This window comes from Anolis sagrei, chromosome 10 (genome assembly GCF_037176765.1).
Source record: "Anolis sagrei isolate rAnoSag1 chromosome 10, rAnoSag1.mat, whole genome shotgun sequence".
In the NCBI taxonomy this organism is placed as follows: Eukaryota; Metazoa; Chordata; class Lepidosauria; order Squamata; family Dactyloidae; genus Anolis; species Anolis sagrei.
In genome coordinates this window covers 11,540,701-11,560,817 of record NC_090030.1, presented here as the reverse complement: position 1 = coordinate 11,560,817, position 20,117 = coordinate 11,540,701, and the positions used below count along the sequence as shown (strand labels likewise).

At 43.8% G+C, this 20,117-nt stretch overlaps 2 protein-coding genes across 2 annotated transcripts; one reads left to right on the top strand and one right to left on the bottom strand.

The window, feature by feature from the left end:
• The first annotated feature begins 1,129 nt into the window (after nucleotides 1–1,129).
• On the top strand, nucleotides 1,130–11,611 carry LOC132763218 (FUN14 domain-containing protein 2-like). Its single transcript, XM_060756600.2, has 5 exons — nucleotides 1,130–1,332; nucleotides 4,307–4,454; nucleotides 4,739–4,814; nucleotides 7,314–7,451; nucleotides 10,248–11,611. Exons 1-5 carry the CDS (start codon nucleotides 1,131–1,133, stop codon nucleotides 10,323–10,325), a joined length of 642 nt encoding a protein of 213 aa, XP_060612583.2. The 5' UTR covers nucleotide 1,130; the 3' UTR covers nucleotides 10,326–11,611.
• A 3,297-nt stretch (nucleotides 11,612–14,908) lies between these two features.
• On the bottom strand, nucleotides 14,909–18,017 carry CMC4 (C-X9-C motif containing 4). The gene is made up of 2 exons (XM_060756318.2): nucleotides 17,956–18,017; nucleotides 14,909–16,139 (listed from the first exon to the last, which is right to left on the bottom strand). Exons 1-2 carry the CDS (start codon nucleotides 18,011–18,013, stop codon nucleotides 15,970–15,972), a joined length of 228 nt encoding a protein of 75 aa, XP_060612301.1. The 5' UTR covers nucleotides 18,014–18,017; the 3' UTR covers nucleotides 14,909–15,969.
• Nucleotides 18,018–20,117: the final 2,100 nt, after the last annotated feature.

The window sequence follows — 20,117 nt, the reverse complement described above, 5'->3', positions numbered from 1 at the left end:
TTTGGTTAGACCACACCTGGAATATTGTGTCCAGTTCTGGGCACCACAATTCAAGAGAGATATTGACAAGCTGGAATGTGTCCAGAGAAGGGCGACTAAAATGATCAAGGGTCTGGAGAACAAGCCCTATGAGGAACGGCTTAAGGAGCTGGGCATGTTTAGCCTGAAGAAGAGAAGGCTGAGAGGAGATATGATAGCCATGTATAAATATGTGAGAGGAAGCCACAGGGAGGAGGGAGCAAGCTTGTTTTCTGCTTCCATGGAGACTAGGACGCAGAACAATGGCTTCAAACTACAAGAGAGGAGATTCCATCTGAACATGAGGAAGAACTTCCTGACTGTGAGAGCCGTTCAGCAGTGGAACTCTCTGCCCCAGAGTGTGGTGGAGGCTCCTTCTTTGGAAGCTTTTAAACAGAGGCTGGATGGCCATCTGTTGGGGGTTATTTGAATGCGATGTTCCTGCTTCTTGGCAGGGGGTTGGACTGGATGGCCCATGAGGTCTCTTCCAACTCTTTGATTCTATGATTCTATGATTCTATAAGTCCCGCAAGGCACGGACTTCAGGTGGCTCCTGTGATCTGCTGCCTTTCAAAGCCATCTTCTATGTGCTGAGTCAGGTCCAGCACTTGCGATGTGCAGCTTTTGCCTTTCCTGAAGCCAGCTTGCTCGAAAGTGGATTCTATGGTCAGTGTAGATTCATATAATACAGTTCAAAACCTGCATCATAGGAGTCTACACCAGGCCAGGGCAAGCTTGGGCCCTCCAGGTGTTTTGGACCTGGAGGGACTTCAACTCCCACATAGGCTGTTAGGCCGATAGGCTGTTAGGAATTGTGGGAGTTGAAGTCCAAAACACCTGGAGGGCCCAAGCTTGCCCAGGCCTGGTTTAAACTGAGCACACAAGTAATCCCTATTCAATTCAATCAATCAATCAATAATCTGAACAGGGCTAATCCTGATTAGGGCATGGAGGCCCTGCCCCTAATTCCAGGGCAGCCATGGCAACTAAAGCCATGGCAACTAAAGTGGCGTTGCCTAGGAGACCAACAATCAGGCCGCCATTGGCGCAGGGCCGAGGGGTGGGCGGGGCAAACGGGGAGGGGGCGTGGCCTTGTCAAGGGTGAGGGAGAGATGGATTTGGATCTGGATCTGGACGACGACGACGAGGAGGGGGAGGAGCCAGAGCCGGAAGAGGCGGGGCAATTATTCCGGACGTTACCGCTGACTGGCGCCCATTCCTGTTCCTCATTGGTCCGCTTGGAGCAGGAGGCCAAGCGGCAGAGGCGAGCCGAGCTGCAGCGGGAGAAGGAGCGGGCCGCCGCCATCATGCGCGGTGAGCGGGTGGCAATTAAAGCGGGATCGAACCGCATTAGTTCCACAGTGTAGATGGGGCGGGTTCAGGGCACACAAAGTGGCTCCCAATCACCATATTAGGTTCTTGTGGCTCCCAATCACCATATTATTTTTGAAATTCTGTGTATATAGGTCAAAGAAGGCCTTTATTATACTTTAAAAGGTTGTTGCTAGGTGAAGTGGCCCTCTGTGATGTCACTGGGAAATAGGTCTGTTTTGTACCATAAGTTTTGAAGCTAGGTGAAGTGGCCCTCTAAGATGCTGCTGGGAAATAGGTCTGTCTGGACTTTTTTGTACCATAAAGGTTTTTGCTAGGTGAAGTGGCCCTCTTCAGATGCCGCTGGGAAATAGGTCTGTCTAGTCTTTTTTGTATCATAACAGTTGTTGCTAGGTGAAGCGGCCCTCTAAGATGCTGCTGGGAAATAGGTCTGTCTGGACTTTTTTGTACCACAAAGGTTTTTGCTAGGTGAAGTGGCCCTCTTCAGATGCCGCTGGGAAATAGGTCTGTCTAGTCTTTTTTGTATCATAACAGTTGTTGCTAGGTGAAGCGGCCCTCTAAGGTGCTGCAGGGAAATAGGTCTGTCTGGACTTTTTTGTACCACAAAGGTTTTTGCTAGGTGAAGTGGCCCTCTGTGATGCCACTGGGAAATAGGTTTGTCTAGTCTTTTTTGTACCGTAAAGGTTGTTACTAGGCGAAGTGGCCCTCTGGTGTTGCTTTTGCTAGGTGAAGTGGCTCTCTGTGATGCTGCTGGTAAATAGGTCTATCTGGTCTTTTTTTACCATAACAGTTGTTGCTAGGTGAAGTGGCCCTCTAAGGTGCTGCTGGGAAATAGGTCTGTCAGGACTTTTTTGTACCATAATGGTTGTTGCTAGGTGAAGTGGCCCTCTCTGATGCCACTGGGAAATAAGTCTGTTTTGTACCATAAGTTTTGTAGCTAGGTGAAGTGGCCCTCTGTGATGCCGCTGGAAAATAGGTCTGTCTAATCTTTTTTGTACCATAACAGTTGTTGCTAGGTGAACTGGCCTGGTGTTGCTTTTGCTAGGTGAAGTGGCTCTCTGTGATGCAGCTGAGAAATAGGTCTGTCTAGTCTTTTTTGTACCATAACAGTTATTGCTAGGTGAAGTGGCCCTCTAAAATGCTGCTGGGAAATAGGTCTGTCTGGACTTTTTTTGTACCATAATGGTTGTTGCTAGGTGAAGTGGCCCACCTTGACGTTGCTGTGACATAGGTCTGTCTAATCTTTTTTTGTACCATAACAGTTGTTGCTTGGTGAAGTGGCCCTCTGTGATGCCACTGGGAAATAGGTCTGTCTGGTTTGTTTTGGACTGTAAAGGTTGTTGCTAGGTGAAGTGGCCCTCTGTGATGCCACTGGGAAATAGGTCTGTTTTGTACCATAAGTTTTGTAGCTAGGTGAAGTGGCCCTCTGTGATGCCGCTGGAAAATAGGTTTGTGTGGTCTGTTTTGTACCATAAAGGTTGTTACTATGTGAAGTGGCCCTCTGGTGTTGCTGTTGCTAGGTGAAGTGGCTCTCTGTGATGCCACTGGGAAATAGGTCTGCCTGGACTTTTTTGTACCATAACGGTTGTTGCTAGGTAAAGTGGCCCTCTGTGATGCCACTGGGAAATAGGCCTCTCTGGTTTGTTTAGTGCCATAATGGTTGTTGTTAGATGAGGTGGCCCACCTTGATGTTGCTGTGAAATAGGTCTGTCTAATCTTTTTTGTACCATAACGGTTGTTGCTAGGTGAAGTGGCCCTCTGTGATGCCGCTGGGAAGTAGATCTGTCAGGTCTGTTTTGTACCATAAAGATTTTTACTAGGTGAAGTCGCCATCTAATGTTGCTGTCACTAGGTGAAGTGACCCACCTTGATGCTGCTGGGAAATAGGTCTGTCTGGTCTTTTTTGTACCATAACGGTTGTTGCTAGGTGAAGTGACCCTCTGTGATGCCGCTGGGAAATAGGTCTGTCTGGCCTTTTTTGTACCATAAAGGTTGTTACTAGGTGGAGTGGACACCTGGTGTTGCTGTCGCTAGGTGAAGTGATTCTCTGTGATACCGCTGGGAAATAGTCTTTTTTGTACCATAATGGTTGTTGCTAGGTGAAGTTGCCCTCTGTGATGCCGCTGGAAATAGGTCTGTCTGGTCTTTTTTTTTTTTGCAACGGTTGTTCCTAGGTGAAGTGGCCCTTTGTGATGCCGCTGGGAAGTAGATCTGTCTGGTCTGTTTTGTACCATAAAGGTTGTTACTAGGTGAAGTGGCTACCTGATGTTGCTGTCGCTAGGTGAAGTGGCCTTCTATGATGCCGTTGGGAAATAGGTCTGCCTGGTCTTTTTTGTACCATAATGGTTATTGCTAGGTGAAGTGGCCCTCTGTGATGCCTCTGGGAAATAGGTCTGTTTGGCCTTTTTTGTACCATAAAGGTTGTTACTAGGTGGAGTGGACACCTGGTGTTGTTGTCGCTAGGTGGAGTGGCCCTCCATGATGCTGCTGGGAAATAGGTCTGCCTGGCCTTTTTTGTACCATAATGGTTGTTGCTAGGTGGAGTGAGGGGCTGGAAATAGGTCTGTCTGGTCTGTTGTTGCTAGGTGGAGTGGCTCTCTGTGTTGCTGTTGCTAAGTGAAGTGGCTATCTGCGATGTCACTGGGAAATAGGTCTGTCAGGTCTGTTTTGCACCATAATGATTATTGCTAGGTGACGTGGCCCTCTGTGATGTTGCTGGGAAACAAAGGTGGCCTGTCAATAATATTAATAATACATATAGGGAGAAAATACATTGTTGCCTTAGACATTATGAGGCGAGGCAGACTAATCACCAGTTGAACAATTGGCCTTCCTTCCTTCCTTCCTAATTTCTTTCCTTCTTTGCTTCCTTTCTTTCCTTCTTTCTCTCCTTCTTTGCTTCCTTCCTTCCTTCCTTCCTTCCTTCCCTCCATGCCTTCTTCCTCTCAATGTGCAGGAAAGCAAAGTGTCGATGAGGTGCTGGACCTGGCAGAGTACACCAAGAGGCGGCCTTGGTGGCGAAAGCTCTTCAAGCCAAACTCAGGGTCCAGCGCGGAAAAATACAGCGTGGCCACCCAGCTGGCCATTGGAGGAGCCACGGGATGGTGAGGCGCTTTGCTTGGAGTTGGCTTTGTGTGCATTGCTGGGAAGGAGGGAGGAAGGGTATGCTTTTCACTCTGGACCACCTTTGGGCAAACTTTGGCTGGCCCTCTGGGTGTTTTGGACTTCAACTCCCACAATTCCTAACAGCCAGTAGGCTGTTAGGAATTGTGGGAGTTGAAGTCCAAAACACCCAGAGGGCCAAGGTTTGCCCATGCCTGCTATATATATACTCAATATTCTTACTTTTCTGTACTTATATGCCATTTCCCTACGTTTCGATTTGCAGGTGCACTGGCTTCATTTTCCAGAAGGTTGGGAAGCTGGCCGCGACTGCCGTGGGAGGAGGCTTCTTTCTGCTCCAGGTTGGTAACTATTGGTCTGAAGAGTATTTTGAGACTTCCAAAATACGGCTCCTGACATTTCCTTTTGAGGCTATCGAGAATACTCCAAGCAGTCAGCATGTATGGGTGGATTCTTGTAGTCCAAAAGGGTGTTGTTTCTAACCTGTGTTTTTTTTCACATGAGTGAGCCATTTAGGTCATTATCTGCATTCCGGACTTGCATAGCCAATTCAGATTGAACACACAATGAGTTTTCCGTACTGTTCCTTTGCAGTACTGCATCGTGTTTGCACTTTGATACATTTTAATGGGAGCGAATAGGGAACCATTGGGATCCTCTGTTTTGGTAGATCAGGACCTAGGGTGAAGTGGTCCTTTGTGAATTGGCCTATCCAAGCCATTTTTAAGCATGGACATTAAACTCTTGTCTTGTGTTTAATCTCTGTTATGTGTATTTTAATATGTATTTTTTCTAGAAATGTGTATATTTATATATATTTTTTCAATGTTTATGTGTTTTGATTGTGCTGTAACCTGCCTTCAGCCATCAGGAGAGGTGGGAAAGAAATAAGAATAATAATAATTATTATTATTATTGTGGCCCTACAGACGCTGTTGGACTCAAGCTCTGGGCAAATATGTCCAGTTATCCTGCTATCCCCATTACTTACTTAAGCAATCCCTCGTAGTCCAAGGATGATGGTCCTCCAAGTTCGGTGTTCTGGCGGTGGGTCCGTAGGTGACTGTGGAGCCCTATTCTTGATCTGCATCTTCTCCCACAATGAGTTTTGCAGGATTTTTCGGAGGCAGCATTGATGGAATTGTTCCAGGAGTTGCATGTGACGTCTGTAGACAGTCCACATCTCGCAGGCGTATAGCAGGGTTGGGAGGACAATAGCTTTTTAAACAAGCACCTTGATATCCCTGCACATGCCCAGTCCTCAAACACTCTCTACTTCATTCGGGAAAATGCTGCACTTGCAGATCTCTGGTGGTGTCCCCATTAAAGTAGGCTACTGAAATCTAGGCCCAGGTTACTCATCTTCCCTTGACTCCATGGAGCATTGGTGTCAAACTTGTGGCCCTCCAGGTGTTTTGAACTTCAGCTCCCAGAATTCCTTACTATTGACAAACTGGCAGTAGGGACTTCTGGGAATTGGAGGCCCAAACATCTGGAAGGCCATGTGTTTGGCACATCTGCCATAGAGAATGGTGTGTTCACTCCCATTTCCTACAATCCCATACATGGATAGATCTCCCCATTGAGCTAGGCCAGTGGTCCCCAATCTTTGGTCCTCCAGTTGTTTTGGACTTCAACTCCCAGAAATCCCAGCTATTAGGAATTGTGGGAGCTGAAGTCCAAAACACCTGGAGGATTGAAGGTTGGAACCACTGAGCTAGACAGAAAGGAAACTATAAGTATACTAGCGGTCCCCTGCCACGTGTTTCTGTGGCCCAGTCTAGTGATCTGGAAAATAAAGTAATGAGAAAGTGTTGGTTTCTAATCTATGTAATTTCTTTATGTTTGTGGGTAAACAGTATTTCTTGCTGTTTCTTTGCCAGTGTTGATGTGGAGAGTGTCTGGTTTGCCCACCCTGGAACATGCCACATATAATTGTCCTTTTTTAGAGGTCCCTTTCAAATCTATGATACTATATCTGTGTGTGTCTGAATCACACACACACACACACACATATATATATGTTGGTCATCGGGGTTCTGTGTGGGAAGTTTGCCCCAGTTCTGTCATTTGTGGGGTTCAGAATGCTCTTTGATTGTAGGTGAACTATAAATCCAAGTTACTACAAATCCCAAATGTCAAAGTCTATTTCCCCCAAAATCCATCTGTGTTCATATTTGGGCATATGAAATATTCATGCCAAGTTTGGTCTAGATCCATCATTGTTTGAGTCCACAGTGCTCTCTGGATGTAGGTGAACTACAACTCCCAAACTCAAGGTCAATGGCCATCAAATCCTTCTAGTGTTTTCTATTGGGCATGGAAGTCCTGTGTACCATGTTGGGTTGAATTCCTTAATTGGTGGAGTTCAGAATGCTCTTTGATTGTAGGTGAACTATAAATCCCAGCAACTACAACTCCCAAATGACAAAATCATAATTTTTTGAGTGATGGTCACTCCTTGTGCTATGAGACGATTTGTTGCCAAATTTGGTGTGATTTCGTTCATTGGTTCTTTTGTTTTTAAGGTACTCATTACACACAGAGCATTTATATATATGTAGATTGCAGGGGGTGCATTTCAGATCTAATTTACCTTCTTATTCAACAGACTAAGTGGGAGGAACAACTCATCCAAAACAGTGTTCCATCCATTGTGGAAAAATGCATATGTAAAATGCCAACATTCCTTTCATTGCAGTTCCCTACATTAAAAGCTACTTGAAGGATTACTCTCTTGGGACCACAGTGATGTCTGTGGAGGGTGAATGCGGGCAAGTCTTCCAGAAAGTCCTTGGTTTAAGTAGATATATGCTTCAGTGTATCTTTCCCTTTTCCAGGTTGCCAATCACACAGGATACATCAAAGTCGACTGGCAAATGGTCGAGCGGGACGTGAACAAAGCGAAGGAGCAGTTGAAGTTCCGCAGCAGCCCTAACAGTGAGCTACCACCTGAAGTGAAGACCCGAGTGGACGAGGTGAGATCTTTTAACTGGCCACTCAGAGGTGGGCTGCAAAGCTTTGGAGAGAAGAGAGTGGCTGGCAATTGCTGCGCATCAGAGGGGAGAAGAGATACAGGACTGAGAAAGAGTGAAGAGCTTGAAAAGGATAGCTTTTGCATGGCAGTTTCTAAAGTCTTCTAGCCAGGACAGGGCACGGGCAGTTAAAACTTGGTATTATACTAAATCAGTGTTTCTCAACCTGGGGGTCGCGAGGGGGTGTCAGAGGGGTCGCCAAAGACAATTAGAAAACACAGTATTTTCTGTTGGTTGTGGGGGTTCCGCGTGGGAAGTTTGACCCAATTCTATTATTGGTGGAGTTTAGAATGCTCTTTGATTATAGGTGAACTATAAATCTCAGCCACTACAACTCCCAAATGTCAAAGTCTATCTTCCCCAAACTGCACCAGTGTCCACATTTGGTCACATGTGAGTATTCATGCCAAGTTTGGTCCAGATGCATCAGTGCTCTCTGGATGTAGGTAAACTATAACTCCAAAACCCAAGGTCAATGCCCACCACACTCTTCGAGAATTTGTTGGTGGTCATGGGAGCTCTGTGTCCCAAGTTCCGCGTTGGAAGTTTGGCCCAATTCAATCATTGGTGGAGTTCAGAATGCTCTTTGATATTGTAGGTGAATTATAAATCCCAGCAACTACAACTCCCAAATGACAAAATCAATCCTCCCCTCAACCCCACCAGTATTCAAATTTGGGCGTATCGAGTATTTGTGCCAAATGAATGAAAATACATCCTGCATATTGGATATTTACAAGATGATTCATAACAGGAGCAAAATTATAGTTGTGAAGTAGCAATGAAAATAATGTTATGGTTGGGGGTCACCACCACATAAGGAACTGTATTAAGGGGTCACGGCATTAGGAAGGTTGAGAACCACTGTACTAAATGTTCTTTGACCAGAAGCTGGCCACTTAGAGTGCCTCTGGTGTCACTGTGAGAAGATCCTCCATTGTACATGTGGCAGGGCTCAGACCTCATTGTAGTAAGTGGTCTGTGGCTTGCTGTTCTCCACACTCGCATGTTGTGGACTCCACTTTGTAGCCCCATTTCTTAAAATTGGCTCTGATCTCATGGTGCCAGAGCACAGCCTGTTCAGCACCTTCCAACTCGCCCAGTCTTCTGTGTGCCCAAGAGGGAGTTTCTCATCTGATATCAGCCATGGATTGAGGTTCCTGGTTTTAGCCTGCCACTTTTGGACTCATGCTTGCTGAGGTGTTCCTGATGGTGTTGTTAAGAGGTCTGTAACAATGCTGTAGAATAGGCCTCCAGATTGTGGAGACAGCTACCATTTCTTCCACTTGGTGAGTGACAAAATGTGGACAATGGATTGAGAATTGACGTTAGGTTTTTTGGATTGTGTTTGTAAAGGCTCTAAACTAAATTGGTACTTTATAAAGCAAGAAACCAAGAGCCCCTGGTGGCGCAGTGAGTTAAACCACTGAGCTGCTAAACTTGTTGACCGAAAGGTCACAGGTTTGAATCTGGGGAGCAATGTGAGCTTCCACTGTCAGCCCCAGCTTCTGCCAGCCTAGCAGTTTGAAAACTTGCAAATGTGAGTAGATCAATAGGTACTAATCCAGTGGGAAGGTAACACGGCGCTCCATGGAGTCATGCCGGCCACATGACCTTGGAGGTGTCTGTGGGCAACACCGGCTCTTTGGCTTAGAAATGGAGATGAGCACCAACCCCCAGAGTCAGGCATGACTAGAGTTAATGTCAAGAGGAAACCTTTACCTTCACTTAGCAAAATCAAGATTTGCTTTTTGGAGTTTTTTTTGGGGGGGATGGGGTGTGTGTGGGTTTTAACATAGTAGGATCCAGTAAAGGATTTTCTCAGTCAGTTGAAAATAGAGCTGATATGCTAAAGACAAAGAACACAGAGGGGAAATAAACTAACTACTAGATAACATTATCTTAAGAAAGACTGAACGACCATTGGAAAGAAGGAGGAAGCCAACAACCTTGTTTGGGGGGGCGGGTCTTTCTTTCTTTCTTTTTCTCTTTTTACTTTACTATACATGACATTGTTCCCCCACTTTCAGTGTTAAAATATCCTCCTTTTTTCCTTCATTATTATTAGTTTTTTATTTTTTTTCTATTTTTTCTCTCTTCTTTTTTATATTTTTATACACACACACACATACATCTTTCCTTCTATTTTTTCTTTCTTCTTTGTTTTTACATTTCCTACTTTACTATATATGATATTGTTCTCCCACTTTCAATGTTACAATATCCATTTTATTTTTCCTTTTTTTAAACAAAACCCTAATAAAATATATTTTTAAAAAAGAAGAGATGAGCACCAGTCCCTAGAGTCAGACACAACTGGACTTGCTTTACCTAAAGCAAAAAACATCATTTTTTAAAAACAAAATACCTTGGTACTCATATATCTTTATAATCCTTAGTCTCTTTTTCTGCCAGACATCAGTCTCCAGGCATTTTGGATTGCCAGCATGTTGTGGGATGTGCTGGCTGGGCTTCATAGTTCACCTGAAGAGCTGTAGGATTCCCCTTTCTATGAGCTTTAGAGATTTTATTGGGTCAGTACGCTCTTGCTGAACATTTGAGCACTCGTTTAGTTGAACCTGGTCCAGTGTATCAAGAAAAGGGAGATACTTGTACCTTCCTCTTTTACCTCCTCCTAACTAGATGCTGAGCCATTCAAATGTTGTCATGTTTTAGGAGTCGAAGCAGCAAGGAGCCCTAGTTTGACCAATGCAAGTCTCTCCTTTCTCTTCTACCCAGGTGATCCGCTTTTTGAAGAAAAATGTTATCCTGACTGGAGGGTTCTTTGGAGGGTTTCTGCTTGGCTTGGCGTCTTAGGAGCCGACCAGATCAGACTGCTTTGCCGTTCCCTGTACAGCTGCCATCTCCTCTCTGGTTTCTGACTCCATTGGCAGACATGTCTGCAGGAACATTCTCCCTCTTGGATTGTCTTTCTCTTTGTACATGCATCATTGCTGCCAAAAATATTGTCCTTGGGGGGGTTTCCCCATTTTAATTTATTGGAGAAAGGATTAGACAGAAAAGCTAGCTGCTACACTAGATACTATCGATATCTTTTAGGTCTTTCAGAATGACCTATTCAAAATATTGCGGCTATCACTATAATAAGCGCTCCCTTGTCTTTATATGCACTTTCTTGTTGTGTTTATTTTCTTTCAAGCCCATCCTGGGAGGACAAGGGGGCATCCAGTATTTAGTATTTGCCTGGTTCTTTCTTGAACAGGCTCTGTATACTGCTTGGCAAAGCCAGAGCTGGAAACACAGATCTTCTTGGCATTGCACAAGCTGTTATTTATACCTCTGGCTGAATCCATAGAGCTGGAATGACCTGTGGAAACTCTGACTGCTCTGCTTTATTTTCTGCTGTCCTCTGCAGCTGAAGGAGGACTGGCAAGCTGCAAGATCCTCCTTCTCTAGAAAGTATTATTTAGAGTGCTCAACAGTCACAACCTTGGATGGAGTAGACATTCAAAATGAACTATGCGCACGGTGGTGGAGAGGATAGAAGATGACTTGCTACAATTGGGAGGCTTTTTAGATACCAATGGTCTTTGCCATTGTGGAATGGGGAGGGAATTGCATATTTTCTGCCACTTCCTTTCATTTGGTACTCTAGCTCCATGAAATGGTTTGAAGACCAGATCGAGAGAAGTTGCTTTATCACTGCAGGAGTTTTGTGTTGGGCGGATGGCTGAAGTTTGCATTTCTCCCAATGCCATTCCACCAGCATAACATTGCTTTTTCCAGTCATTGCAGGAGAAGGTATTAAGTACCTAATTGCATGCACACATACCCCACAGCAAATACTCATAGTTAGTTAACAGCTGGGGGTAGTAGGGAGCTGCCCAAGCAATATCAATCTGGGGTTCTATAGATGGGAAAAAGCAGATGCATAATGTGTATTTTTTTACCTTGCAATTCCTGCTCCAATATCCCAAGAACTAGGGCAGACATTATCCCAAGAACTAGGGTTTTTAAGGAGTGCGCCGTGTAAGCTTCTACTGCCAAGTTTTCGTGAACTAGAGGCTCTTTAATCATGTATTAAGAAGTTGTCATTCAGGAAGGTTTGTGCCACAATAAACCTTTTTCTTTATCAGGTGTTACAGGATGGTTGTATGTTTATTCTTGCCGAACTTGCCAAGGCTTTGGAAGAGTCCATGTCTTCAAGAGAAAATGTTAATACCTTGGTTTCCTAGGGATTTTCAATCCGTTTCGAAAAGTCAGATTTCATCCACCTGAGCTTCCGTAAAGAAATTCCTTCATTTATAGCAGGGATCCTCAAACTTTTGAAACAGAGGGCCAGGTCACAGTACCTCAAACTGTTGGAGGGCCAGATTATAATTTGAAAAAAAACATGAATTAATTCCTATGCACACTGCACATATCTTACCTGTAGTGCAAAAAAAAAAAGCCACTTTAAAACAATACAATAATTAAAATGAAGAATTTTAACAAATATAAACTTATTAGTAATTCAATGGGAAGTGTGAGCCTGCTTTTGGCTGATGAGATAGGATTGCTGTTCTTGTTGTGTGCTTTCAAGTCATTTCAGATCTAGGTTGACCCTGAACGAGGGCAGGGTAAATTACTTTTGGGGGGGGGGGGGTATTCGGCCCCTGGGCCTTAGTTTGAGGACCCCTGATTTATAGCCTATATACTTTCCGGCTTTTGCTCCATTCCCTGCTGTTTTACCCATACTTTTCAATAAACATAGCGAGCAAGTGGCTTTCAGGTGCTCCACTTTGGTAACCAGAATTAGGAAAACAAATTCAGCCTAACTTCCAATATCCTTCCCTAATTTGATACCATTCAGATCTTCCCCAACCAGAAAGCCCATTGGCACAAGGGGAATGTTTTCGTTCTCGTGTTACATTCTTCCTTCCTGAAATCACAACATACCTGCATGTATCATGCAGCTACATCTCACACATTCAATGGCATGCTGTCTTTTGTTTTCCACTGCTAGAGCTCTGCTGCTCTCCACATTAACCAAAAGGGTAAAAAGAAAACATAGGTTTGATTCCATTATTGAGAATAGATACATTCAGCTGCTGAACTTGCTGACCGAGATGTCAGCTATTCGAATCCAGGGAGCAGGGTGAGCTCCTGCTGTTAGCCCCAGTTTCTGCCCACCTAGCAATTGAAAACATGCAAATGTAGTAGATCAAGTACCACCTTGGCGGGAAGGTAATGGTGTTCCATGCAGTCATGCTGGCCACATGACCTTGCACAACACCAGCTCTTTGGCTTAGAAATGGAGATGAGCCCCAACCCACAAAATCGGACACGGCTGGACTTAATGTCAGGGGGAAATCTTTACCTAGTGTTCTCCAACTTAGACCTAAAACTGGAATAAGACAAATCCCTTGGTCTCATTGCAGGATTCCTTGAAATATGTGCTACATCTTTTGGCCATACAGGAGTTTTTGTTACAACTACCAAGGTTAAATCTGCTTTTTGTATTCTTATCAGTGGCTTACATGACCTGGAATATGAGACTTGGACCATGCATGGCGAGGGGAACGGTTGCTTAATGTGGTCCTCCCTATTGGCTTGGATTAGCTTTGGATAATTGTCATTGCTGTTTTAACTGAGAGCCTTTTGAGTGGATTGAATGATGGGCCTTCCATGTGCATAGCAGGTGCGCTACCACAGAGCCGTGTAATCCTCTTCAAGTGATGCGAGCAATCCCTTTAATCTTCAGAGAGATGGGATGCGTGATCCCTTGCACCTAAAAGATGTTGGCAACATGATAGGACTTTCACAATTCAAGGTTGGGTGTCGTAGAATCAAAGCTGGCAGGATCTGGGTTGTCTATACACTTTTTGTATAGTTTGGGGTATTAAAATGCCTCGAATGTTAATGACGTTGCTGTCAAATAAAGAAAGTGTCCCATTTTCTCCCCCCCCCCCCCCCCCAGTCTATTCAATAATGTTGTCAGTTCTTTTGTGCAGTTCTTGCCAGAACTACTTCAATTATGGTTTCTAGGCCTTAATAGCTACCTAGCAAGGGCAACTTGGGCCCTCCAGGTGTTTTGGACTTCAACTCCCACAATTCCTAACAGCCTACCGGCTGTTAGGAATTGTGGGAGTTGAAGTCCAAAACACCTGGAGGGCCCAAGTTTGCCCATGCCTGATCTAGCAGCTGACCCATCTTAAAAGTCCCCCTAGTCCTACTCTGGTATATCCAAAGAACTGCTGGTCTAAGTTCAGTCATGTTTCACAAGACACTTCCTGGTCAAAAAAGGAGCACAGTGTCTTCAGTGAAAGGACAATTTCACATCTTTGTGCTTGGGGTGCAAACATGAGTTCAAACCCAGCTGTACTTAGAGAAACGCTAAGTTTTTACAGTGTTTTTATATGGTATTTAAATGTTTGCGTGGAGTGAGAATTCAAAATAAACCATTTTTGCTGAGCCTCCTCTGAGTGCTGTGTTTTCTTTACTCTCGACACTGCAAATATTGTTTATTCTCAACATTGCAAGATGCTCCACTTAGGCAGAAAAAACAAAATGCAAAGATACAGAATGGGGGACGCCTGGCTCGAGAGCAGTACATGTGAAAAGCACCTTGGAGTCCTCATGGACAGCAAGTTAAACATGAGCCAACAATGTCATGTGGCGGCAAAAAAAGCCAATGGTATTTTGGCCTGCATCAATAGGAGTATAGTGCCTAGATCTAGGGAAGTAATGCTACCCCTCTATTTCGCTTTGGTTAGATAACACCTGGAATATTGTGTCCAATTCTGAGCACCACAATTGAAGAGAAATCTTGAGAAGCTGGAATGTGTCCAGAGGAGGGCGACTCAAATGATCAAGGGTCTGGAGAACAAGCCCTATGAGGAGCGGCTTAAAGAGCTGGGCATGTTTAGCCTGAAGAAGAGAAGGCTGAGAGGAGATACAATAGCCATGTATAAATATGTGAGAGGAAGTCATAGGGAGGAGGGAGCAAGCTTGTTTTCTGCTTCCCTGGAGACTAGGACACGGAACAGTGACTTCAAACTACAAGAAAGGAGATTCCATCTGAACATGAGGAAGAACTTCCTGACTGTGAGAGCCGTTCAGCAGTGGAACTCTGCCCTGGAGTGTGATGGAGGCTCCTTCTTTGGAGATTTTTAAACAGAGGCTGGATGGCCATCTGTCAGGGGTGATTTGAATGCAATATCCCTGCTTCTTGGCAGAATGGGGTTGGACTGGATGGCCCATGGGGTCTCTTTCAACTCTGATTCTATGAAATAAACACTGAAAGCAGGCATAACTTCTAAGTGGTGGGCAAATCTGGCCATTTATTTCACCAACATTGCAGATAGGGTGGTTGCGGAATGAGCCATATTTAAAAGAAGAGAAGGTAGAGAATAAAAATGAATGTGATCTTCAGTGCCTTAAAAAAAATCTAAAAACTACCGAGTCCTGTGTTCTTTATTTATTTTTAATTTTTTTGCAGCATGGAATTTTAAAACATTCAGCACACACTTATTCCACTGGCTTTGGTGATGCCTGCCGACAAATGCACACAACATTGCACTGGATTCGAAATTATTCAACAATGATGAGGTACTAGATTGATACAAGGGTACTAAAATAGGCTCAACATCTCCTGGGTTGTGTTCAGCAGGGTCTAAACTGGGTGAGGAAAGTGATGCTACAACCGCACTCCAATTCCATTCATTGGAATGGCACTTGGCTCACATAAGTTGCAGAGTGGAAGGTTTTTTCAAAAATACCTTTCACCACTCTGACTCCATAAAGTGACTATTGCTTTACAAAGGCGAGGGAGAGCTCCATACCACAACTATAATTATCCCTGAAATTGCAACAGCATTCACATAAATCAGTATTGTGCAATTGGAGATCAGTGCTACTAAATCTACAATCCAAAAGATCGACCGGAGAGTCCAAAGGTTAGATGGGTCGCAGACGAGGAAACTGAGGCACACAGGTAACCTAACTATTGCTGAGCAGAAAGGAGAAGGCAGCTTCCGTTGCCAACGTTATCTGCACAGCAAGAAGGCAGGAGGAGGAGGGCAGCTTCTGAGCAGCCTGGGAAATCCTCATTTACTGGAAATAAAGGTTCTGCAGCTTCACAACACTAATTCACATATTATGCCCAACAACAAGATTGTCTAAACTTGAACGAACAGCAAAAAGGGCTGCTTGGATTCCACCTGGCAGTGGAATATTGCTACTCGTGACAACAGATTTCAATGACACTGAACATTAACACACCAAATTCTTCAACTCCAATCTAATCCACAATAAGGCTAGAGCAGGACTACATTTTGATGGTAGAACTGCCGAACAGCTCTATTCTTAACAGACACTTGTTGCTTTCTTGCCGTGAACGTCTGAAAGAAGAGCTGGCTTGCGTTCTGGGACGTGCTCCAACGCAAGCGGGATGGATGAGGTATTGTGCAGCTACATAGTTTGCAGGAAAGGCCTGTGCTCTCCAGCAGTCCGTGTCTCCTCAGGATCGTGGGGTGGGAAATCCCTTGGGAGCCAGTCCTGACTTCTGTTTCTCTTTTTCCTCCGACTCAAACCCTGAACAAGAGATAGATCTGCCCTTTGGATACCGGACACAACATTTTCTCATCTCCTGGATGGCAGCTTCACATTTAGATTCCACATAGTTGTTTGCTGGGAGGGGAAAAAAAACAATTTGGAAACCTAGTATATGATCACTCCTCATTGAAAGTCACATTTTAAGAATATTGCACTTACTAATACTCTTTTCTAGCCCCCCCTCCTTTGTGTTTTGTACATACATTAAAAAGGTGAGGCTTTGCTATGTAAATACTCACCCCATGATAGAAGTGAATCTTGAGATTCATATTCTTAAGCTTAAAGGACTACAAAGACCAGTTGGATTTTCCATTCCTTACTGGAAATTTTACAATATTATTTGGCAAATTTGTGGTATAACATTTCTGCTGACATGTCTGGGTCGGGTTTTAGCACAGCAGGTTAACCACCAGCTGCAGTAAATCTTGCCAACCAGAAGGTTGGCAGTTCGAAGCCCAAGTCAGGGTGAGCTCCTGGCCTTTAGCCCAGCTTCTGCCTACCTCGCAGTTTCGAAAAAAGCAATGTGAGTAGATAAATAGGTACAACTTCAAGCAGGGAGGTATTTAAGGCACCCACAAGGAAATGCCAGAAAAATGCCGGAGATTCAATCAAGGAGATAGTTTATGAATAAAGCTCTTCGACTGAGAGATTGAGTGACAGCACCCCCTCCTCAACCCCCACCCCCCTGTGGCTGGAACCGAGCAAAACCTCCAAGATGCAGAAGATGGGAAAGTCTATATATGTAGTCTATTTATGTACAATGATCTGCCTTGTCAGTGTATGACGGCATTGAATGTTTGCGGCATATGTGTTCTGTGATCTGCTCTGAGTCCCCTTCAGGGTGAAAAGGGCAGAATATAAATATTGTAAATCCTTGGAAGAATCAATATAAAACAGTCATGTAATACTTATTAGTACTGGTAATTAATATGTTGCTTTGAGTTTCTAAATAACCGTTCTTTACAGTGGATTGAAAACAACAACTAAACACACAATTAATTGGAGTTGGAGAGAGCTGGATTAAAAGAACAGGAAACTCAATCCCTGCTGTTCATTACAGCAGATTACGGCTGTAAGTGGATTAGGCTAAAAACTGCACTCCTTTGCCTGTACTGATGAGAGCAGGTTAAAGCTTTCCCTTCTCCATAAGTCTTGCTCAACCACCATGTGAGGCTGGCATATTTGAACCCTATCGAATTATAAATCCGATTGAGTGGTGATCTTGTGCCACATGCTCTTAGTCTTGCCTGTCTTGCATAGCTATAGACATAAAGACAAAGTAAGAAAGAAAACAGCCATGCATTCTGCATTGAATGGATTGAAGGAAAGACAGGATATAAACTAACTAACCATATACAGTATTAACATTAGTATTGCTGCTTCAGGATTTTGAAAAACAACACATCATGTTATTGAATAGAAAGAGAATATTAAATAGCTCTCTGAGGTTTTTTTCCCCTATTTTACGCAGGGAGACAATCTGGTTCTTCCATTAAATTTTCTGCAAAAGCAAGAGGCATCTAGCAGGACTCTCTCCTGATTTAAATAAAAAATATTACTTTCAACCTAGCATTTGAATCAGAAATGACACATTCTTTTCAAGAGCTTCAAGCACTAATTCTCTGCAGACTTTAGAGCAGTGAAATGGTTACTGTAAATGTCTACAGCCTGTTGCAAATTAAAAATGACAACAACAACAAAAATGGTTCCCCCCCCCCCCCCCCCCCACTAATTCAAAATGAATACCAAGTTCCCAGGCTTTCTGTACATAAGGTAGCTTGCAGTTTTAAACTTGGAACAGACCTCGGATGTAATTTGTTACCGTTTGCTCCCAATGCTACACAGGTCTGTTTATAACAGAATCAAAAAAGAGCCAAGAGATGTGGCCTACCTTGCAAACATTTCTGGATTTCACAGGCATATTTCTGACAGGGATCCTTCTGAGCCATGGCCGGGCAGCTAAAAGAAGAGGAAAACATTGCACTGGTGAGAAGTGTAAAAACTGACAAGGAAGTTAGTAACACACAGTCTAAATCGAAATGGGAAAGCTTTCTCTCTCCAGATAGTTTGAACTATAATTCCCATGCTGCATGGAACTAATGGAAATTTTAGGCCAAAGATTTCCACCCTTGGTCTAAATCAGTGGTTCCCAAGCTGTGGTTCGTGGACCACCAGTGGTCCGCAAGCACTAAAATATGGTCTGTGGCCTCACCATTGCTACAAAAGCAACTGGTCTCGCAAAACCCTCTTACAGTGCCGAGGCTTAATAATAATAATAATAATAATAATAATAATAATAATACTTTATTTATACCCCGCCACCATCTCCCCAAGGGGACTCGGGACGGCTTACATGAGGCCAAGCCCATCAATACAATATACACAATATAACATAAAAACACAACAGAAAATAAAAAAATAACATAACCTAAAATATAAAACCAATGTATATAAGCGACACAACAATATAAAATCAAAACATTACGACATTAAAATGATCACCATGGGAAAGGCCAGATTCAAGGATTAAAATATTAAAACACTGGGAGATAGGGCAATGTAAAATATCAAGGAGGGGCTCCGAGGGATGAGGTAGGATTTAATTGCACAAAAAGAAAATAAAGTGCTTCTGAGGACATATTATGCAGAGTTTGGTCAGATATTATTATGTAATCAATCACTGAAGGTACATTGGAACAGCCAAGTTTTCAGGCTCATCCTGAAGACTGCCGGAGTGGGAGCTTGCCTAATGTCTCTGGGGAGCAAATTCCAGAGCCGAGGGGCCACCACAGAGAAGGCCCTCTCCCTCGTCCCCAGCAGTCACGTTTGCGATGGAGGCAGGAGTGAGAATATGGTTTTCTGTGGGCGAGCAGTTGGTGACTACTGGATGGCATATGTTCTGTATCAGAAACTACAGCTGATGTGGTCTATCCAATGCAATTTTCTGAATCAGCACCCCAAATAACCAAACCGAATCTAAAGATGATCAAAAAATAATTTGGAATCCATTTGGTACTAACGTTGGAGAATGGCCCCAGGTCAAAAAAAGGTTGGGAACCACTGGTCTAAATAAAGCATATGTGAGCTCCAAAAAAAAAAAAAAAATGGAAGAGCAAGATTAGGGATCTCTTCAGATCTTTTCCTGCCCAGAAACAAGACCCCGCTCGTGAGACCTCACTTCACTTGGTGCCATCATCAGAACCAGTCTTCCTTATCCACCCAGATGAACCTATACAACACAACCATCACCTGCCTCCCACAAAGTTTGTTGAACAAAGAAAACAGAGAAATATTTGAAAGTCTGGAGGTTTTCTTTCTTGATCGGATTGGCACTTTTCGCTCTTGCAGTTCCCCCAAGCCACACAGCCTTGCAAAATGCCAGTTTTTGAAATGATATGAGGAGAAACACCAGTCTCTCTGATGCTAGTCTCCACTCAAAAGCATCTATCTTCAATCAAAACGCTGATGTTCTTAAAGAGGGTTGAATCTATCAAGGAACAGCAACTGTAGTGAACTTTATTGAAACAAAAGTCTTAAACAGAGTTGTAAAGAAAAAAGCACTGGCTGAATGTTGGAGACAGGGTTCTACCCTGGATGACAACACCCTGTGTAACAAGAAGAGGGTGAAGTAACTTCTGGCCATGCTAGAACAGACAACGAATACCATGAACCAAATTTACAGCAGCCATAGAGAACAGAATAGTGTCTTTCAAGACATTTAATTGGAGGAAAAGACTTATGAAGTGCATTACTAAATAACACTAAGAGTTGATCTCATCCAGCACTGCATCCGAGGCAACGATCACCCAAATTCTTGTGCAAACCTATGTAGAACAGCACTGGCGTGATTACTGCCTCTTGTTGACCCTCAGCATGTGATAATCTTGGTGCCCTGATTCATTTCCCAACTGAAGCATGAGGAATCCCATGCTGCCTACCTAAAACTCCCCCTGTTATTTCAACTGGGCCATGGGAACACTTCTCCACAGTCTGTCCTAAGGTCTCAGGTGGCACTGTTGTGGGCTGTTAAGAGAGATGCCGGGCACACACTGC